At 33.2% G+C, this 19,092-nt stretch overlaps 1 protein-coding gene across 1 annotated transcript in view; it reads right to left on the reverse strand.

Annotated features, from left to right (window-relative positions):
• Nucleotides 1-314: 314 nt before the first annotated feature.
• The window catches only part of LOC124367570 (tryptophan 5-hydroxylase 1), a 30,213-nt gene continuing 11,435 nt past the window's right edge, over nucleotides 315-19,092 (reverse strand). Inside the window, exons 3-11 of the mRNA XM_046824507.1 lie at nucleotides 18,667-18,880; nucleotides 16,396-16,493; nucleotides 15,234-15,301; nucleotides 15,091-15,141; nucleotides 7,487-7,632; nucleotides 4,171-4,306; nucleotides 3,463-3,589; nucleotides 2,883-3,112; nucleotides 315-1,513 (exon numbers count right to left, since the gene is read on the reverse strand). Of these exons, the coding sequence (XP_046680463.1) occupies nucleotides 1,261-1,513; nucleotides 2,883-3,112; nucleotides 3,463-3,589; nucleotides 4,171-4,306; nucleotides 7,487-7,632; nucleotides 15,091-15,141; nucleotides 15,234-15,301; nucleotides 16,396-16,493; nucleotides 18,667-18,880 (1,323 nt within the window). The 3' untranslated portion in view covers nucleotides 315-1,260. The remainder of the gene's footprint in view (nucleotides 1,514-2,882; nucleotides 3,113-3,462; nucleotides 3,590-4,170; nucleotides 4,307-7,486; nucleotides 7,633-15,090; nucleotides 15,142-15,233; nucleotides 15,302-16,395; nucleotides 16,494-18,666; nucleotides 18,881-19,092) is intronic.

Consider the following 19,092-nt stretch of genomic DNA (forward strand, 5'->3'; position numbering starts at 1 on the left):
AAAGTGTCTCAAAAGGATATAAATATGAAATTAAAAATATAATACAACCAAAAAACAATAGTGCCATTTTATGAAAATATGAGAAGTGTCATCTGATTATCTGGAAAAGAAAGTCAGAAGATTGGTAGTAGTATGAAGAGTATGTAGTAATAAACGTTATCCTAACAAATATTTATTGAGATGTAAAAAGTAACCTGATAATTGATATCACTCACTCCTGAAACATTACTTGTATAGCTGGCTATGAGTAGGGAATTTAACAGAAATACACCACATTGTGATAGTTGCATAAATATATATTTTATTAAGTCAGGCAAAGTAACATTTATTTGTCTAACTATAATAACTAATTTTAAAGTTTTATGAAAAAAAGTTAAAACAAGACTACATAAGCCAGACTATAACTAAAACAATTTATTTAGCTATGTAAGAACGATAGAAATTGTGGAAGCAAGAAATCTCTCATAATATTTCTAATAAAGCAGCATAACTAAAATAGCTGCTATTAAAACACTAAGTATCATTATTGTCTTCAGAGCTTAATTGGTTTCACAATGAACTAATGAAAGGTAGCTATCGTCTTCTTTCATTGCAAATTAATGCAATAGTGGTCATCCAGGTTAATTAAAATGTTGTTTGCTCTTATAATTTGAAAATATTTTATTTTTGGAATAAATAGATCTTGTTTTAAAGTTTTAATTTATATTTTGCTTTGTAAATGTAAGCAGTAGTTATATTAAATCTCATTGTGGACTTTAATATTAGACTTTGATATTTTATGATTATAATTTTTGCATTACTCTCCTTAGCAAGCTTGTTTACGATGCATTGTGATACAGACATAATACAATAGGGATGCCAAGCATTGATAATACAGAGACATCTGTATAAAGCATTACTCATGTGGTGGATATGAAGCTTGACATATTCAGTATCATAAAGCACCTCTCCGTGTTCTTTACGTACAGTAAAAACTGAATTATCATGATATTTAGTATCTTTGACCAGAAATAAAACCTATTTGTAAATTTACTTTCGATTAATATAAGTAATTTTTTATGTTTTTTGTTGACAGATGACCTCACTAAATCCATAAATTAACTAAATGTAAATTACAAAATGTAGAGGAATTTGTCATCTCCTGCCATTTTTGGGGAGAAATACTACTTTGAAGTATAATATTACAACATTTTAGAAATATTTTCTTTACATTTTGGAAATATAATGAAGACTTAGATGTTAGATTGGCACACCATGTTATTAGTCATGTTCCTGTTCCTCCTCATCATGGTTAAGTTGCAGTCCTGATTGTAGCATCTTCTCGATGCTCTCAACATCGACAGTCTCGTCATGCTCGTGTATCTTGCGCAGAGCATTGCTCACGATACACAAGTCTCCCCGCAGCTCCGAGACTATGGCAGCTATCTTCTGTGCATTAGTCAGCACCTCTACGCTCTGTGTGTAAGGGTTGTAACGGACACCAAACGGCCTTTGGATGGTGTTTGCAAATGCTCTATAACAATACCATTAAGTGCTGAACAAATGTGGATTATAAATAAAATCCTACTTAATGTTAAATTTGATGTTTCTACTTTTATTGCAATAATATTTATGGTTGAGCTTACTACTCAATAATTTGATTCTTATAACACTGTATTATTTGGAGAAATTGTGTTGTATACTTAATGTGAATGAATGGAAATGCCTTTTTATTTTAGAATATCTGTTATAAAGTATTTTACAGACAAACCTTCATCATACTTACACTAACATATCCTAATTCCAATCTAGAATTTTAAAAATCAACGATAAAGTCACCTATTAATATATTTCTAATTCTTTATTTAAAAAACTAGTAACATGTAACTAACTAATGTATACTAGGTGTAATGACAGCTTTATACAAATTGAAGTTATGAAATTATTAAGCTTAAAACTGTTATTGGAACAAAATATTTTGTATTTTTTGGGACTTTTTGAATATTGGTTGTAAAAATATGTTTTTATTTACTGTCATGGCTTTTAAGACGTTGAATCAATTTCAATGTTTGATATCTCGTTTTTTTAAGTAAATGATAAGTACTCATTTTTTGAGCATAGTAAAAGTTTTACCACGCAATATCATCTGCATACATGTAGTGTTTCAGGAATAATAACATTATAAACTCTAAAAGAATTAGGAGCAAGTAGAAAATCCTGAGAAGGCCATAGATGATTTAAATAAATCACATTTGTTAAAACTCAGGTAACCCTTAATCAATAAAAAATTCAATACAGAGCTTAAAATATGTTAAAAGGGGGCAAGGCATTATCTTGTAAAGCTTCACTAAAAGACCTTCACTCTCATTTTCATATTGTGTTGTAAGTAGCTGAGAGGTCATATTCTGTGGCCAAGCATATTCATCAGCAATTTAATTTCGAAAAGTAACATATTTAAAATCTAGAACATTTTTAAAAACTGATAATTAATATTTTAAACTAATTATATAATTTAGTTCATTTAGATTACTGATTGAATTTTATATATATATATATATATATATATATATATAATATATATATATATATATATATATATATATATATATATATATATATATAAAAGAAAGAGTTGTAAATTAGCAGTGAAAAATTTGTGAGACCTCAAAGTATTTTGTATTTGTGCAAAATGTTTACTTCAAGTTTAGGACTATATTTCTCTATCAAATTCCAGGTTCAAGAATAGTTGATTGATCATGTAAATAATCATCTCAAGACATATTCTCAAACCAGGTTATTAGCCCTGAGATGTCCTTGTCATCTCTTATTTGTTCAAAAACAATTATGTTTTTTATCTAGTTGAACAGATGAGCAAAAACTAAAAATCATTACTAACATCTAACCTCATCTTCTCTGTGGCCTCCTGAAAGGAGTCTGTGTAGTAGTAGTGGTTCTGGAAAGCAGTGATGATACACTCTTCATGGACAGTGACCTCGGGGTCAAACCGCTTTATCTTATCACTGGCTGCAACTGCGTGCTTGAGCTCTGCGACAGAGGAGAGCAAGCCTGCGCCGTACACACGCAGCTGCCCATCTTGCTTGCACAGACCGAACTCCACTGTGAAGAAATATAGCTGCAACACCGTCATTAGCATGACAATGAGTGAGATATCACATGTCAGCTCCTAAGAGGTAATATTGAACTACTTACCGTGGCCAGTTTCTCAACATCACCGTCATTAGCATGACAATGAGTGAGATATCACATGTCAGCTCCTAAGAGGTAATATTGAACTACTTACCGTGGCCAGTTTCTCAACATCACCGTCATTAGCATGACAATGAGTGAGATATCACTTGTCAGCTCCTAAGAGGTAATATTGAACTACTTACCATGACCAGTTTCTCAACATCACCGTCATTAGCATGACAATGAGTGAGATATCACTTATCAGCTCCTAAGAGGTAATATTGAACTACTTACCGTGGCCAGTTTCTCAACATCACCGTCGGATGCTCCAAGTGAAGTCAGGCCTAACTCTTGAGAGAATTGGGCAAAGCTCGGATTAGCTAGGAGAGGCATGTGACCCAGTAATTCATGACAGCAATCCCTACAACATACATCAATTCTTTGATGCATAAATATATCAATTGTTATGTAATTCCCACTCTCCATTTTGTTTGTGATAGTAATTTTTTCAGTAATAAATCTGAAAAGCAATAATATCCAATCAGGTTGGTGAATACACCACAGAAAGAGTTTCATTCTAAAGACTTTCAATAAGTATTAGTGCCAATCCTAATTTTACTCCATAATCTATATTACAATTTTTAAGAATATCAAAATCTGGAACAATTATATGAATTTTAAAAATATCTATGGTTTAGTATACAAATAGTTAGCCGTTGGTAAATTATCTTCATGTACCAAATGTAAATAAGCCATGTAATATGTTCATGTTTTATATCTCAATATTCTTTGAAAATTTTGATATACAGTATACACAAGATCAGTTTTATTTTTAACTCTAGTGTATGTTGGGTGGAAGGTACATATAATTGTAATGTCACAAATATAGTGTTGCACTCAAGAATTGTCAAAAGGTGAGATAGAGCTACTAGAGAGGAATAAAGGTAGATTTTGGGGATGGTAGAGAAAAATCTTTGAAGATAAAACTTAGGATACACTCACGGCTCAGGGGTGTAGTAAGGGTCAGAGCTATGGCGGATATACTGGGTGCAGTGGAACACTCTGAAAGCCAATCCAGCAAGGAAGTCCCTCGGTGACAAATATCCGGCCACTGGTCTCAGTTGAAAACCTGTCTTTCCTGCAGCAGAAAACTTCAATCAAATTACAGTACTTCAGATGAAGTGTTTGAATTATCCAAAGTTTTATGCCGAATAAACTTTGTTCTTTGTAAACGTGTAACAATTTGTCTTTGCAAACTTAGCGTTGTCAAATCAGCAGTGCTAAATTCTAAATTGATTATTAAAGATTTGTAATGAAAAATTTCTTCTTTTAATTGTTAGAAATAATTATCGATGGAATGCAAATATAAAATAATTATGCAATTTCAGTATTTACACACTGGTGTAATATTTTAATTGGGAAATACTACAAGTGAAATCGTTTCAAAGAAATTTAAAATACTACTACAAGATCATAAGAGATTATATGAATCTAGCCTTCAAACCAGAATATAAGCAGTGGTCTTACAATATAAGAAATTATTACTTTGTAGTTAATAACAAAACAAAAACCAAAAGACCTATACAGGGTGAGTTTTAAGTCCCTTCCCCCCTACTTTTTTTTTAAACCGTATAAGTTAGGAGGTTTAAACTCCGTACATATTCGTTCGACCTAAATATCTTGTTTTTCATGGGTTCATTGACTCTCCACCTCCAATGGGGGACGGTCCACGAGGAGTAAGCCGAGATTCTTAAATGTAAGCATAGGTTGATATGTACATCAAATTAAAGGTCTCTGTAAGTAGAATACAATGCCGCAAACCGGACCTCAAAAGGTTCATCCTAATGAAAATTACAGGGTGTTAAAATGTACAAAATAGTAATGTGTTATTATCTGCGTTTTATCGCGCAACTTTTTAAAAGTTCATTTTAAAACAATTTTTCTATTGCTGTTTATTCTTTAAAAGAAACTTTATTTTGTTGTGTTTAATGATTTTAAGGGATCACTGGAAGTCCGAGATCTAGGAGTTAACTAAAGAATTTAATAAGAAGTCGATCATGTGTTGTGTCGCCTTGTAAGTATTTTATTTAAAGAATTGTTGTCTTACAAAGGTTTTAGATCCATTTATTTTTATTTCAACAGCGATTCCGGTTCTAATATTGTACGATTCCGATACTAGTAGGTTGTTACTTACCATTTTATTGTAGTAGATGCTCAAACTGATTGCCTGTTACTTCCTGACAGTAGTATAGTCTGTTAACAAATTCACTCCTTACACGGGTTAGGATTTCTGGTGTTACCTTCCTGCAGGCCTCAGTAATTCTGTTCCGAAGATCTTTCACACATGCGACTGGTGTACAATAAATCACAGACTTCAAGTGTCCCCACAAAAAAAAAATCCAGTGGGTTCAAGTCAGGGGACCGTGCCGGCCATTCTATTGCCCCGCGTCGTCCTATCCACTTCTCACGAAAATGTACATTAAGGTAACCACGAACATTAACATCGTAGTGTGGAGGAGCACCGTCCTGCTGGAACCTTACTTCTTCTCGATTAAACTCCCCACCATTAGTGCGAATTGTATTTTCTATTAATGGATGCATATTATTTTGGAGCATATGTAAATAACTTTCTCCATTTAAATTTCCGTCAATAATCAGTGGTCCAATCACGTGGTTACCAAAGAGACCTGCTCAAACATTTACTTTCTGGGGATACTGGATATTATGTTCTCTGTGAACATGGGGATTAGAGTTATCCCAGTATCGGCAGTTGTGTCAATTCACTAAACCATTTACGTAAAATGTACTCTCATCACTAAAGCAGATATTATTTACGGTTGTTGGATTTGCTATAATTAGTCTATCCATAGTTTCACAGAACTGCAATCTTCTGTCCGGGTCATCTTCATTTAATGCGTGATGTAGCATAATTTTGTAGGAATGAAATGTGTGCTTCTTCAGGGTAGTTATTGCTTTGCGTTGTGATACCCCGATATTGTCTGCTATTTGTCTCGAAGAGGTTTGAAGATTTTCCACAACTGTACAAAGAACCTCAAAATCAACTTCTTCTGACAAAGGAGGACGACCTGAACGTTTTGCATCAGTAACGCTACCAGTCTCTCTAAATTTTGTTATTAACTGCCTTAAATAGGTTCTGCTAACAGGTCTTTCTGGATGGTTTTCATTAAATCGTCTCATTGTTTCGTGGTAATTATTCCCAGAAGCGCCAAAAATAAACACCATGTTAACTTTTTCTTGAAGAGTGCGAGACATGTTTCTAACTTTAACAGCACTAAAACTAATAAGGTCAGTAGCCACACTGCAACTAACAAGGTCAGATACTTAATGGCCCAAGTAACTGAAACCGAACATAACAAGTCTCTGGGAATACCCAGATAACAAACAACTTTCACTTTTACAACGACACAGAGACTATGTCAAAGATTACATTTAAAAATGCAGACCACAGATTCTGTACAAAATAATTATTAACAAAATTACGAATTATCCTTCTTTAATTCAGATTGTAGCACCGTTTCCAGCGTTAAAAGGCAATGTTAAACGACACATCACATGACCGACTTCTTATTAAATCCTTTAGTTAACTCCTAGATCTCGGACTTCCAGTGATCCCTTAAAATCATTAAACACAACAAAATAAAGTTTCTTTTAAAGAATAAACAGCAATAGAAAAATTGTTTGAAAATGAACTTTTAAAAAGTTGCGCGATAAAACGCAGATAATAACACATTACTATTTTGTACATTTTAACACCCTGTAATTTTCATTAGGATGAACCTTTTGAGGTCCGGTTTGCGGCATTGCATTCTACTTACAGAGACCTTTAATTTGATGTGCATATCAACCTATGCTTACATTTAAGAATCTCGGCTTACTCCTCGTGGACCGTCCCCCATTGGAGGTGGAGAGTCAATGAACCCATGAAAAACAAGATATTTAGGTCGAACGAATATGTACGGAGTTTAAACCTCCTAACTTATACGGTTTAAAAAAAAAGTAGGGGGGAAGGGACTTAAAACTCACCCTATATAAAGTATAACAAGTCTGTTTTAAATCTACTATACTTGAAATAAAAATGTTATTCTCCTCACTCAAACTGTTTAATTTTGTATAATTTCTCTCTTTTTGTGAATAAATCAGTCTTAATTTAAATATAAAATTTGCTTGGATGTTATAGTGTTTTTTGTGTTGTTGCATAAAATCCAAATAAAATAACTTTCTTCTAATATGAATTTTGTTTTTTATTTTTAAACTAAACATTTACATTTTTAAAGACATGTTCACCTTTCAAACTTACTCTTGAGGAAGAGATTGAGATCCTGTAGCTGGGGAATGTTGTCTTCTCTGTAACCGCAATATTTCACTAGTTCAGGCCAATTCTCCAGGTATTCCCTGCAGGCATGCTGCTTGTACAACTTGTGTAGCTCACGAAACACTGTGCCCCTGAAAAATAATCTAGCTGAATAGGTAAAAATCATAAACTGAAGCAAGGAAAACTAAACAAAAATATAAGATCCCAGGATTGGGTTAAAAGACATCAGCTCTAAATTTGAAAAAATATATGTGGCTTGAAAATTTTAGTAAATTCTCTGAAATCCTAGAATTAGGGTGGATATATAAAGAACTTAACATACACCTTAAACCTAAAGAGCTCACAAAACATTATGGCCCATAAAACTATTCAATATTCTTGTGTAATTGGTAGGATTAGAAGAATATCCACATATTAAAATTATTAAGGTAAGAAAATGAGCATATGCCTTTAGCTATGGTAACCATTAACCACTGCAAAAGGAAACTAATACTAAATTAAAGAGCCATGAGGGTGAGAATTAGGATCATAAAGTATTAACCACACTGCATGTATAAGATCATATAAAGATAAAACTGAAGAGAAAGATAATTATATATTCACAGGAAAGAGATTTGTTCAAGAATATATAATAATTTTAATGATGAGACAGAGTATACATCCTAATCACAATGCAGAAGAAAGAATGTAAGGATTAACCAGAAGGTAACTCATAGAGAACAAAGAAAATTATAATCAAGATAAACATTAACCATTACTATGAAGGAAAAGAGAGTATTTAATCATTACATACAACAAAAGAGTTCAATAGTAAATGAGACTCCACCTTTTATCAGAAGTAATTCGAGTTACACCTTTTCTTACATACAAGTACTTGTCTGTTGTTATACTTAGTTGTTTATAATGTCTAATTAAATCATTTGGACAATGTCGCACGCTTTTAAATCAATGGACAATAAATAAATGTACTTAATTTTAAGAAACTATTCATTATTGTAAGCATATGGAAGAGAAAGAATGTAAACATTAGCCACAAGACATCTTATAGGTAATTGAGACCAAGAAAATATTGAAAATCGTATAATTAGAGCAAAGAACGTTGACGAAGAAGATCATACACCACCTTATGGGAAACTGAGAATCATGTTTAAATTTTTACCACCATTATATAAAGAAAAATAATGCAAAGAACACTTAGGAGTTGTCAGGAAATAAAGATATAACATTTTAATAACACAGAGAATAAGGACTGTATTCCAGTTAAACACAGCAGCACACAAGAACTGTAGTGAAATGAGCATGTGTTTACCCCGTAAGAAAATTGTTACATTTTAAAAACTTATGTTTTTATTTATCATATAATTATGGGTGAGGACTTATTTCAAAAATATAATTAATTCGCACTCCAATGCTCTCTCTATTTTCTTCTTTTATGTAAAGTTTTTACTTTTTTACGGATGAAGTACAAATAAAGTTTGATATTTTTATGAAAGACCAATGAAAATAGAAAGCTTTGCTCGGAGGGGTTGTGCGCCTAAAATATGTGGATCCGGCTTTTACAAAGAAATTAACAATAAATAGTTTAACTAAAACTGTTGACATTATTTATCGAGATTTATTAATTTTAACAATCAAAATCACCTGTAAACACAATATTTAAAACTGTAAACATAATATTTGTTCTAAAAGTGATTTTAATAAACTGTGTTTTCCTGACAAACAAGCTGAAATGATGCCGAAGTCTGTTAATTGTGAGAGGAGTGAAATTTGACATCCTTCAGTGCAAAAAATATTGCGCTTTAACCACTTAATGAAAGCGGTGGTCATTGATAGTTTCACAAGAGGATGACAATTGATGCTCCTTAATCATAGGAGCTCTGATAGTTTTCTGAATCTCACTTTCCCATGATCTCCAGTTTAATTATAGTTTAGGCTATCCTTTTATTTTCGTTTTATCCTATAGGATCTTAAATCATGTCCTGAGTCTCATTTATCCTAGAGCTGTGGTGTAGTTAAAATATGACTTTAATTTGTAATCAAATTATTATACAACCATTAGTGGTTTTATAGCCATGAAATAAATATACCATAATGTTTTATAATTAAGAGTATAACGTTTTCTGAATCTTTAATCCCATGAGCTATAGTTTTTTACTCGAGTTCGATCTTTGTCCATAATTTAATTAATGTGTGATTTTGAATTGCTTACTTAGTTTTATAATATTATATAGAAGACGATAGTAAAATCTAGAATATTACCTTTTATTCTTAATTTAATATTTTCAAATGCAGACAATGTGTATAACACTAGTGTAAATCAATAATTCTGTAAATTTAAAAATGTACCCTTCGAATAAAATATTATTCATATGAGTTTAAAAACTGCTTAGGCCTATTATCTGAGTCTGCGAGGCGGGAACGGTAACCGCTAGTGCCAGTACAGTCAATTTACATTACGGCGCTGATTCTGCTAATGATTCAAAATTCACAGATCACAAATCAAAGAGTACAAAAAACTAAACAGTATGCTATGTTTTAAATATTAATAGTAACAATAATATCGGTGCAAAAAACTGAACAGTGTTCTTTGAAGATGTAAAAACCAGTGGGTCGAACTCAAAGATCAAACCCGTTTCTTAATGAACTTCTAAACGGACCAACATCTGTTATGAGGTTGGACGAATAACCAAAAAACAGAAATAACTATAGCAAAATTAATGAAATTTGGTTCAGTTCCTTTTGGGATTTAGGACATTATCAATCGACTCAGTAATGTAGGCTTCGTGAGGAAAACAATAAGAAACAAATTTCCTATAGCGCTGTAACAAAAACAGCTTTGGTGCAAAAACACTGAACAGTGTTCTTTGAAGATGCAAAAACCAGTGGGTCGAACTCAAATATCAAACCCGTTTCTTAATGAACTCCTAAACGGACCAAAACCTGTTATGAGGGATTAATAACAAAAAAAAACGAAAATAACTATAACACAATTCATAAAATTTGATTCAGTTCCTTTTGGGACTTTGGAAATAATTATCAATCGACTCAGTAATGTAGGCTTAGTGAGGAAGAGAAAGAAGAAACACGTTTCTATAATAGGGCTTACGGAACGAGTATTAAGTAACAAATCACTGCATTGTGTTTAGTAATAATTTCCCGCACCATTCCATATTTAGCAAAACGTCACGGACTTGTGAGTTTTCGCAAATGTCAACAGTTTGAATACGAGTGGTTCAGAAGTCTATTACACAAGAAATTGTCTACGGAAGTACTTATTATACAAGGGAAGGGAAGGGGAAATTCTAAACTTCAAGCCTTAATACTTAAAGAGGTTTCGTGTTTTAAAGGATCCGCAACCGTCTATGTTATAGTAATAAAATGTTCTAAACCGGTTTCAGTAAAGAACACCCAAAGTCAAAAGTTGACGAAATTCTAAATGGTGTTCCTCAGCATCCAATGTTTGGAATATTTCGTGATTGTGAAGGTCTACAATCTTTGTATTTCTTAACGAACATCTAAGATATGCCAAACTAGTGTTTAACACTTCATATAAGTCTGTTAGATAACTAATTCCAAAAATGGCGTGATTCGTCAGTCAGGAATATGGGTGTCTGTTTTGATAAGAAACACGATTAGTTAAGATTACTTTAAAACAGAAGTTGATTTCAAATTCAGTTTTTCTTTATTGGTACAAAGTAAACCAGAAAAAATAAAGGACAAATAGCCCTATGTTATATTAATCTCATAAATTATAAATTTGTGTGTATTAAAGGTGTACTGTAGGACAATATGAAAACTTTACATTTACAGTAGGCCTTTTTTGACAAACTTTATTAAAACTTTGATGAAAGGAGAGAATCTTGCTGGATAAAATGTCACCGTGAACTGGCAATCAGAACCAGCTTTGGTGAACCGAGCTTATGAATTCTCCCCTCGTAACTGAAATCTGTAATTACCATAAAATATAAACTGAAGCTTCACATCTTGTGTTTATATTTTTTTAATGGTTATATGTATCTTGGTCCAAACATTGAATTTCTAGCTGTAATGACTTATAAATCGCAATAGAAAAGTTTAAATAAAAACTAATCTCAACCAAAATAAATTTTGATTTATAAAAAAAGAAAATTCAAGTTCAAATATTATGAGATGCAAATGGTGCCAACAAATGCACGTTCATTCCTCAGAACTATTGTGAAATGAAGTAGGAGCTTTGATTTTACTGGGTACACTGTGATAACTACAAAATCAATGGTAAAGAGGCAGTCATTCCCACAGTCGGGATACTGGTCAATCTTATCTAAACATGTAAAACTATCTGCATCTCATAGCTGATGGAGTACGACAACTACGAAGCCCCATTATTCAATAATATAGCAGAATCAAATTATGCGGCCGCAGAGATAAAGCCAGGTGGTAAGGAACCAAACCATCCCAATCATTCGCCCTTATTATTTATTTAGTATAGGAAATCAACGATTGGAGAATTCTAGTTAAAAACGCATATACCTAATATTATGTGGTAAACCTGTGAATTGACGATTGCTTCATTTTTTCGAAAGATCAATTGACGTATGTCATATTTCAAGACTACACACAATTATTTTTCACAATAATCATTCGCATTCGGTCATGACTTTAGACTCTGTTTCTTCAAATCAAAATGTCCAAATAGTGCCATTCGATCCTAAATATTAAGTAAGTTTCATCAAGATTGAAATTCAAACATGGGTAACAAACTTAGGCCATTAGCAGTGGCAACATATATACAGTAGGAGGCGGGGGCGGCAAGGCAGTAGCGACAGGACGGTGATCGAGTTACAAGCGACGCCCGATGCTGAATCATACAATCACGCCAATTAGATCGCTGAGCCAAGCGTGACGTCGGGAAACAAACCCAATCTACTGGAAGTTCCTCCGACTTCCGTTTTCCTCTTTGCCGTCTGTCTTGTCCCTCAGCTTCAAGAACTTTGATAATGGTTTCGTTAATCTTGTAATGTCAGGGTTCAAAAGTTGGTCCACCACTCTTACAAAGATATTGCACAATTGTCTAATTAATGTTTAAATTCCTGATTTGTACACTTCAAGTCACTACTGTATTGAGAACGCGGTAGTAAGTGTTCTAAATAGTTTTTGTTTAGTTGTTATGTTTGTGTTGTTATGTGTTTTGTACTTACGTATTGTAGTATGTGTCCTACACTCCTTACATTGCTCATTTGACGTCTCAAGTTTTATAAAAAATATATATATAAAGTAACACTATTTTTTATAAAACTTGAGACGTCAAATGAGCAATGTAAGGAGTGTAGGACACATACAATACGTAAGTACAAAACACATAACACAAATAAATAAATAAATAAATATATATATATATATATATATATATATATATATATATGTATAAATAAATATAACCAGTTTTCGACATATACAATGTCAGCATTCGTTTGAATCAAACGAGGCAAGGAATTTGTAAAAATGAAAACTATAAAAAAAGTACTTGATGTATTTTAAGAAAAAATTGTAGTTGTTTCGGTGGAATTTATATGACTTTTACCTCTTAGGTATGAAATATAGATTCATTTTGAGTGACTCGTCAGGAACCGAAGAACAGCAAAAACAGTTTCTTCAGCCGAATTTATTGAGACATTCCAAAGTATACATTTCATTGTTGGGCTGACTAAAATATGGTTGCAAAAATCCAGCATTGTCCCATGAAGAAAACTCATACTCTATAGGAGAAAGATACCAGCTATTTACTTAGGAGTTGTCCTAAAATAGGTGAAATACCAACTGGATCCAATTCTCCACACTAGGCTAGTAGTACTACTGGACCTCGACGTCCCTACAAATGGTTTAATTGTTTTAATAGCTCCAGTTATGGTTTAATATATCTCGACTAAGTTTCCGCTTCTATCCGAGTTGTACTCTGTAGAGGAAGGGGGGGAGTCTGAAAGCAATAAGACTGTTGTTATTAAAGTTATTATTATTTTTTGCTTTGTTATTAAAGATCTATCTTTAATCAACTATCTGCTCTTTGTGATAAATTATTTTGTGATATCCATCAGTACAGGAGTTGTAAGAAAAGATATTACATGAAAGTTCAACAAGGTCCTAGTAAGGTCTAACCCCTGAACCCACCTTCAAAGAACCATCTCCACAATTGCTGATAATGATAATACCTTGGATTGCACACACAGCTGCTGTTGCAGGAAGTCCGGTATACGATCTTCACTGATGTGTGGATACTGCAATGGTCAGCCTTGCCATCAGATTCTATTCGATGTCGATCTCGCCGAATACCAGTTAGTGACCGACTCCAAATCGGGCATTGACGCATTCGAAAGCAACCCAAGAAGCCCAACCCCATCGTAACCATGGAAAACCTAATATTTTGGGTAGTACATTTAGTGGTAATATGGGCGACACTATAAGTTTCGAAAACAAATCTTTTTCAACGTATGGTAAGTAAATTATTTAAACATTTTAAAAATAATATCAACAAAGTTATATTGATATGTTTCGATCCTCATGTTCCTTCTTTTGCGACCACCCTTTTGCAGTACAATAATATTCCGTTAAAGAAATGTTGGGGTTAACAGAATGTTTTTCCACATCTTCGAAATTCTACATATTATTAAATGTACTTCTGAAATATACTTACGATGATATAATAAACAATCTGATATTCAGTCGATGATTTTCAGACATTTTGAAAGTTTGGTCCAACTTTGAGATGCTCAAAACATGGAAACGGGTAAACCGAAATAAATAGTTTTAATTTCACTCGTTGCAGAATTCAAAGTTCTCTAAGTTATGATAATGCCATTGTGTCATTTTTCAATAAATTTATAAGATATTGAAAACCCTAAAAATGACATTTCTGAGGGTATTCAGCACCCTCCTCCCCTGTAGCACAACTCGGATAGTACTGTACATAGCCATTACAACAAAACACTGTTTGTAGGAATTATTTTTCTTTTCAGGTCTAACGGTAGTGGCGTATACCTTCTAAACTTGTATCCCCCAGATTGCCACTTGTCTCGAATGTGAAAAAGCAATCACTGAAAATTGAGCTATCAAATCAAACAGAAATGGAATTGCCAAAACGAGATATATTTTGCAAACTTTCCCCACTCCTTGGTTTGAATGAAATATTGGAACATCAGCGAATAAGTGTATAATTCTAAACAAAATTAAATAGCAAACATAATTTAATCAAAAATCTAATTACTTTAATTTTTAAACTGATTTAAAAAATGCCTCTCTTAAATAGTATATTTCTTATAATCTAATTTAAAGAACTTTCGTTCTAAAACACATTTCACACAAACTCAATATCCTAAAAACTGTCTTCTGTACGGTTGAACTAGTGCCTAAGAAACAGTTATAAAGCATATAAATCGAGTGTATCTCATTGAGCAAAGCTATATTTTAAAGAATGTAGACTCAAGGATTTTAACATGTAAGGAATTAACTCCTTTCCATGAAAGAATTTCGTATTTCGTAGTATGAAAACTCTGCTTCTTTAGGTTTTGACGGCAATTTAGAGATAAAATTATATCTTTACTAAACAATTTACTTACCAAGTCTTGATCTCAGTCTCCGTGTACTTCACCCTCGGGATGGGTTGACCACTGTAACATATAGTCGGAAATGAAGAACACTCAGATGATTAAAAGATTATAAAATTAATTCATCAAACTATTATGACACAATTGTTACCCACTGTTTGTAAGCAGAAGCGATGTTGGCGAACTGCTCTCTTCGCTTTCTGTACACGGGATCCTTGAATCCCTAAAAAAACCAAGAAAAATTCACGATTTTCAAGCTGCTGGTCACTGTTATTGAAATGTTATAACAATAGCTAGATTTTTTTGTATTAAGTTTGTATTTTTAGGTTCAATACTTCACCAACGCCTCTCATGTTCGGACTCTGAAATACCATAGTGCACTTTGTGTTTTTATTCATAAGCAGTTTTTATATGTGTCTAGTACAAAATTGCCCATCTACCTTACTTTAAAACCTTATAATTCCTCGTGAAGTAATAAAAGCAGTTGTCTCTTCAGGAAAGTTGTCTTAAAGGATGTAACTTATATTTTAAAAACCTGTCAACCAAAACCCGATTGCTCCACCTTATCTGTTTTAAGTTTCTCTTGTTACTGGGCTATAAACTAATTTCTTTTTCTGTGTCGAACTGGTATGCAACATGACTATATAGGCGATTTATTATAATACGCTATTCACTCATTCTACATGTAGCCTAGTTAATACATCTCATATTTTCTCATGCCTTGAATAAGGTTTATAGCTATATTATTTACCTGCAAATACCATTAGTAAAATTGCAGAATTTTTAACAAGATTGCATGAACCTTCTTTTGTTTACTATTTTAAAATTCACAATGCAAGTACAGGCATTTCCTGAAATTGGTATGCACCTTCAAAGCTGGCCTAATAAGTCTTTTATTGATTATTTTGGATGATTCAATGTGTTTTGGAAATCTTTTGAAAACAAAAAGGTGAAATGTGAATGAGGTAAGATGTTTTAATTATTTATATTTTCAACAAACTGTAGTTTTTAGGGGTTTGGATATCTTTAGCAATCGCCTGAAAAGAGAATAATTTGATTTTTTATCTTTTAGGGAGTTTTAGCTTTAAAATCTTTTGAAAGTGTTATATTTTTGGGAATTCTTACAATCAGTTAAGCGCTTGTAAGCTGGGGGAGCATAGTTTTTTATTAATGAAGTATTTGTCTAGCCCTACTCGATAACTGGCATTTTGTTCTTATTTTACACCAGAAACAAACGATATAATAAGTGTTACTTTGCTTCGTATCTTCATATGTTTTCTTGATTCGCCGTTAGAAATGCAATTCAATTAGACATACCGGGTGGTCGGCGTCCAGCTCAGTGCCATACATCAGGACACGTTGGGTCTGATCCAAATCTGAGATCTTCTTAGGGAACCACGGCATCTCCTCAAAATCTGTAAACAGTGAAAGCCATTTTTCCATACTGCCAACTGTGTGACAGGAATTCTGAAAAGTAACAAATTTGGATAAAATTCGGTGAAAGGGGTCAGTAAAGTAAAACCCCTTGACACCCACATTACACGGCCGTTTGTGGGTAAGTAGAACAAGCCCAGTACTGAACCGTAGAGGCGAGTGAATTGTATGTTTGAATTGACTCATTAAAATATTTGTTCATCCATCATTACGAAGAGTCCAGATTAACGTAGGTAAATTTCCCATGTAAAGCCAACGTACAAAGCCTCGAACATGATGACATTGTAGTAAAAATATAAACCAAATCAAGCTCAGCAAAGCATCATGGACTCGAACTTTAATTTGTCCCCTTGCAGCAACTGGTGTTCCTAGTCGTTCATTTTTTCGACCACGTTGATAATATAACACCTTTGGAGCCATACTCTATTCACACTCTGTACAAATTTTAAATTATTATCGTTCTTTCAAACTTTTAAATCAGACTACAACTTATTTAATGTGAGTGTCAACGAATGGTTTGGTTTAAGAAAATGGTTTGGCTGCAACGTTACAAAAAATAATTATATCCTAACTATAATCCAACTTTCCAGGTTCACACCCAGTCGATATATTTTAGACATATTTCATTCTTGAAATATTTTTTCCCCGCTGTGAATGATCACCATTCACTAAATATTAAATTAAAACTGCCAATAAAACACGTCTACTTATACTTGTGAGTTGAAGGAGAAGATGTGGTGATTGGTTTGTGGTGTATAGTTGACTATAAACAACGATTAACCATTCAACGACTAATGTGACAAAACAATAATCAATGTCACGTCTTTTATTATAAGCAACCTCTTTTATATCAAACAAGCTTATAGAAGAAGTGTGGATTTCAAGAGGAATCCATTCACAGCTTCCACGATAGGTCTGTTTTGATATTAGCCTCTAACAATTACAACAGAAGCTCTCAAAACCGGATCGAAAGAATCGGTGAAGTGTTCTATTTAAAGGATGGGAGTGTTTGCGAGATTGATGAGTGTTTGCACCCTCCCCCACGATGGCGGGTTGTTTGAGAGAGGGTTGTTTGGAAAGAAGATTAGATGGTGGGGTAATGTGGCGCTTCTGTTTTCCATGAGTTTCCCCGCCTTCCACTGATAACAGACAGTTCTTAGTGCATCTGACTTTCAGTGGAGGTCTTAAACCTTACAATGAATAAAACATTGCCATATACGAGAATATCCTTCCAAGATCGTAAATATATAACGTCGAACCCAACTGCGATCTTGTTATATACCTCTAATTAGATATAACAAGTTTTATAAGTTATTTTAATGGCCTAATTTCCTTTTTTTGAGGACTGCAATATATACGTTTGTTAGGATATGCTATTTTTGTACTGAATATAAAATATTTTCTTTATTCTTCTCATTCTGTTTTGTTATGTTTAGAACCGATGTTTTTAATGAATTTTTATATTTATAGATTCTGATCATGTGTGTTTTTCCGTTTCTTTCAGTGGTTTAATATTTTAACTGTTAAATCTAACCCTAACCTCTTAAAACTATACATGAACCATCACCTTACAAAAAATATATGAAAGGTCTTAATTCTAAAAATGTTCTTGAAAGCTATGTGAAACCGAATTAGCTGAAGTGATGCAAATCTTCTATAACTCAGACTTTCAGCTCATAAAATATCCGAGGAAAAACAAATCTAGCCTTAGATATAATTTTTATTTTAAAGAGTTTATAATTATAAATACCAATAATCAGTTATACCAATATTGAAATGGACCTATAGTGGAGTATAGTGGAAACTGCGGATGTGTCCCTCTAATCACTGTTTAGACACATTGATCGTTAGTTTGGTACTATTTTTGACGTAAATATATATCCATACAAGAAAAATAAATCTAAGTAATAGTCTAGCAGCAATTTCATTTATTAATAGTGCACTTTTGAAATCTCTGTAAAATAGTACATGTTCTCTATCCGAACCTTAAAAGTATCTAAATGGTCACTAAGACTTTTAGAGAAAGAATGTCTCAAAATCATCCTGTCAGTTTTCGTTTCATGTACTATTCCCAAATAACGATAGGCTACTCCATGAAGCATCTTCAAACCGTTATCTTAAATAAGATTCTAGAATATAAGCTGCCAATCTCACCGAAGGAGGCTGTGGACGAGAGAGGTGTGGGGGGAGGAAGATCCACCCCCTGCTCGAAGGTGTCCAAGTTGATGGCCGCGACCTCCCTCCTGAGCAGAGCCATCAGCTGTTCCATCCTGCGGTTGTCGCACTTCACCTCCACCAGTATCTCGTACTCCGAGTCTCGCCGCCCAGAGGGTCTGGACTCAATGTGAAGCACATTCACCCCCAGCTCCTATGATAAGAAGGTAGGCTTAGTGAGAAATGGGCAATAATACAGATAGACTGGTCAAATGTAAGAAAAGTTCAAATTAATCCTACATTATATCAAGAAAGCATTGATCCTGATTACGTTTCATAGTAAACACTGAGGATTAAACTAAGCGCATTTAACATAAAAGGCCAGAAAAAAGTGGCAACATTATCAAAAATAAACGTCTCATGCGT

Source organism: Homalodisca vitripennis, chromosome 1, assembly GCF_021130785.1.
Source record: "Homalodisca vitripennis isolate AUS2020 chromosome 1, UT_GWSS_2.1, whole genome shotgun sequence".
Classification (NCBI taxonomy): Eukaryota; Metazoa; Arthropoda; class Insecta; order Hemiptera; family Cicadellidae; genus Homalodisca; species Homalodisca vitripennis.